Raw genomic sequence first — 4,219 nt, 5'->3', positions numbered from 1 at the left:
AAGTTTCATCAAAATCAATTAAACGATATAGGAGGAGTTAGCTAACAACGCTACAAACAAACAACACCGATTTTCCACATATGTAGTAAATGTGTGTGCGTGTGTGCGTGAGTGTGTGTGCCTCTGTGCTTGTCTTTGTGAGTGTGTGTATGGTTTGTGCATGTATGTATGTATTATGTATGTATGTAGGAAGTTAAGTATGTGGATAGAGGAAGTTAACCATCGTACTGCTGTATAACCAATAATTGGGATAAAATGACAAACACACACAAATTTCCAATGAATGACTAAAGTAAGATCATTTGATAGATGTTAACGCATCGCTGTTATTGTAAATACATTATCCATTAAGAACCTGATTAAACCTGATTTGATGCGTCGAGAAATACAATGGTAGATATACATACATGAATACATGTATATACCCACAAAGATAATGAAGAAAAATTACTTGCCGCATTTTGTATAAGCTGCTATTGGTCCATTCTTATGTCACTAATATATGTGCGACGTGTCTGTTACGACTTCGTCCGACAAGTAATTGCGTATCACACAAGTTTAAATAACCAAGCACTTGCACTCTCGGAGAGAAAGAAATCTTGCATGGTCTGTGTATATTTTTGAAGAGAATCAACCAGTTGTGAAAAAGACGAAATTATGGAAACCGTGAACACAAATGAAACTCAGTTCTTGAAAACTCTCGAAATTTATCGAAAAATTAATAGTTTTAGCAAATCAATAATCGATATATCGTTGATGAAATCAAACAAACTTAAAGCAATATTTCTACAAGTTTTCTGTGCACTGTTTTACATATATCTGATTCTAAACCCTATTCGTCACATTGTTTCCTTAATACAACTGAAAACGATCGAAAACGATAAAATGTTTTTATATATTTACATAATATTTTTTCGTATATTCCTTTCTCTCTCTCCATTTATAAAACTGTTCAGAAAATCTAGAGACAAGGAGCTAATTGAAAAGTTTGCTAAACTTAAAACTGAGGATGAAGATGGAATCTGGTACAACAACCCTATAATATATAAGTCAGTATATATATTAATATGTCTAATTATTATTGGAAGTATAACTCTGGATTTCATTATACCGCTGTTGAGTTATGATTTGTTGATCTTTTACGAATATCCTGTTCCAAATACTTACACTTACATCATCCCATTTTTAGTAATGCAGATTGTATTTAATTCTGTATCAGCTTTATCCATATTAACTGATGTGTATATATATCTTCTAATCGCAGTTACTCTTATATGTCATTTTAACAAAGTGGCGAATGAAGCACAGATTTATGTAACTGAAAAGCAATCAGCTAAGTCGGATATTATTACGAATCATGGAGAGATTACAGACATATGTAACACCCATGATGCTCTGTGTTTAATAGTGAGATTAGTAAATGATTCCCTGCAGTTTATTTCAGGATTTCTCGTGTTCGGTAGTGTCATCAGCTGCTGTATTGCTACGTATGGAATAATAAATGATTCTTTCAAAACTAACATGTTTATAAACATTTATGTAGCTGTGGTGGTTACAGGATGTCTGTCATCGTGGACTGCAATGCTTTGGTGCGGAATTCAATTAAACAGATCGGTATGTAGTATAAATTTTATTACATAACTCTAAGCTGTCCAATTTGCCTTATATTTGTATTGCTATGTTAGAAATAACACCATTATAGGTGTTTAAACGATCGACTTTTTAACGTGTCAGCTACACAGAATGATCTTTTGTCGTTTGTTCCGGTTCTCTTCGCTCTTTGTTCATGTCATGTGGAGATTAGCCTTGCCTCTCATCCACACAAATTCAATAGAGTACCACTAATGCCTGAGTTCAACACTTGTCCTTCTCGTTGACTTCCATTTTCACCCTCCCTCTTTTTCTTACTCTCTATTTCACAATTTCTGAACCGGCCACGTTTGCTTAACTTGTGTGGTGATGACAACTTACAGCGTACAGAAATGGAGAACGGGTTGTGATGTACAGTGGAATTTTTATTATAAATCGAGTATATCAATTGTAGCATTAAAAAAAGATAAAAATGAAGACATCAAATCTAATAGAAATAACAGAAAATATTACTAATTCTGTCAAAAATTCAATTTTGTGTGATAACAATTACCATTATTATTATTGGCACCAATCTTATAATTGTCAAGTATTTATTTTTATTTCTGATTGTTTTCATTATTGATGTATTTAGTTTTTCCTTGTCGCTTCATTAGTATAAATATAACAATATTCTATTAATATTGCCTCCGCCTTAGCGAAGGCGGAGGTATTAATTTCAGTCACGTTTGTTTGCTTTTGTTTGTTTGTCCTTGGACAACATTTTTCAAGAACCGTTGAATGGATTCGGATGAAATTTTCATAGATATTTGGCCTCGTGACTGGCACGAACTGATTAGATTTTGGGATCGATCTTGTAACGGACAAGGATTCTGGATTATTTTTCCTGTTGTTGTTTTTTTTTTTAATTTTTGAGAGCGGTAGGGTTCATTATTGGTACTCTCGTTTGTGAGAGCAGTCGAGTTTATTTCAGATATTCTCATTTTAAAAATCATCTCCGGCTAATCGTTGAGAAGACGTTGGTGTTGCTTTAGCGGAGATTTGCGCTCTCTGAGTGCTCTTGTTATTATTATATTATAATAATATTAGACTTTCCCAAGACGCAACAATATATTTCCTACTTTTAGCTCATTATTCTTGTTACTTTCATTATCCTTATCATCGTCAACATCATCTTTATTGCACTCGTTTTCCCTTCAAAACACGTTTTAATTTATGTATTACCAGAAAAAAATATCTTTGGAACACTTGTAAAACAAACTGTAATTTCCCAAGAGGAAGCTGCTTATGACGGCATTAGATAAACTGTAGAAAGAGGGAACCACATGGTTCCGGGTTCAGTCCCACTGCGTGGCACCTTGGGCAAGTGTCTTCTACTATAGCCTCGGGCCGACCAAAGCCTTGTGAGTGGATTTGTTAGACGGAAACTGAAAGAAGCCCGTCGTATATATGTATGTATATATGTGTGTTTGTGTGTCTTTGTTTGTCCCCAACATCGCTTGACAACCGATGCTGGTGTGTTTACGTCCCCGTAACTTAGCGGTTCGGCAAAAGAGACCGATAGAATAAGTACTAGGCTTACAAAGAATAAGTCCTGGGGTCGATTTGCTCGACTAAAGGTGGTGCTCCAGCATGGCCACAGTCAAATGACTGAAACAAAGTAAAAGAGTAAAAGAAAGAGTAATCCTTAAGCATTTATTTTACGCATATTTTATTTTCACATCCGAAATGTCTACCACACGTTAATATACAAAACAGTAAAATGACAAAACAAATGAAATATAATATTAAAGCAAAATGAGTTAGAAGAAAAAAATGAAGATCAGTAAAGAATTAATAGAAAGAATATCACAATACTCAAATGAATAATTTGGAAGAACTTTAGAATATATAGCAGCAGTGTGAAAACAATCATTTCCTCTACACTAAATGAACAGACAGCTTATTTAATGTTGAGACATAATTTCGTCTTCTGCAGATATTGAGACAATGTTTCAATCTATCTTAGTTGAAGGAATAATATGTAACTCTGTAGACTATTTTAAAATATTTCATTGCCACGTGAAACAATGCAGGAGAGGATGAAGAGAAAAGTTATTCATCTCAGGTTTCCGAATGATGGAAGCTGATAATTATTTTGCTCTTGTCAAGTAGTACAATAAATTCTCCCTGACATATAATTAAAAGATGGATAATCTATGGCTCAAATTCCTATGCCTTTAACTCCGAAAAGAAGCAAAACACATGATGGATTCGATGTGTAAACCTATGAAGAAGCAACAGGTATTCCATATGTGTTTGCATAATAACCAAGATGTTGTGCATGCGCACAAGGAGTGTATCTACAACGCGTTCTATAATTGTTTTCATAACAGAAAGAATTCCACCGTTCCATGGTTGACTCTTATCATTGTGAATTTATGTGGAGAAGGCGATATGAGTAAGATCATTCGACCTTCACATTGTCCCTTAAAATGTTGCCTTCTCCAATTAGAATAGAGTCGGGAATTTCTGCCAAATCGGCAAGGGCTGCTTGGATTAGCATTTCTAATCCTTGCTCGTGCCAGTTTTGCTGGTGGGATTTTGTGACCGGAAGAATAGTAATCTTAAATATATATATATATATATA

At 34.3% G+C, this 4,219-nt stretch overlaps 1 protein-coding gene across 3 annotated transcripts in view; it reads left to right on the top strand.

The window, feature by feature from the left end:
• Positions 1-543: 543 nt before the first annotated feature.
• LOC106880719 (uncharacterized) overlaps positions 544-4,219 on the top strand; it is a 49,805-nt gene continuing 46,129 nt past the window's right edge. For all 3 annotated transcript variants that reach the window (XM_052969932.1, XM_052969931.1, XM_052969933.1), the window contains exon 1: positions 544-1,614. In XM_052969932.1, the coding sequence (XP_052825892.1) occupies positions 658-1,614 (957 nt within the window). In that variant the 5' untranslated portion in view covers positions 544-657. The remainder of the gene's footprint in view (positions 1,615-4,219) is intronic.

The sequence above is a fragment of the Octopus bimaculoides genome, chromosome 8 (genome assembly GCF_001194135.2).
Source record: "Octopus bimaculoides isolate UCB-OBI-ISO-001 chromosome 8, ASM119413v2, whole genome shotgun sequence".
Classification (NCBI taxonomy): domain Eukaryota; kingdom Metazoa; phylum Mollusca; class Cephalopoda; order Octopoda; family Octopodidae; genus Octopus; species Octopus bimaculoides.
The sequence above is the reverse complement of the archived record's forward strand: the minus strand, read 5'-3'. Positions and strand labels throughout refer to the sequence as shown.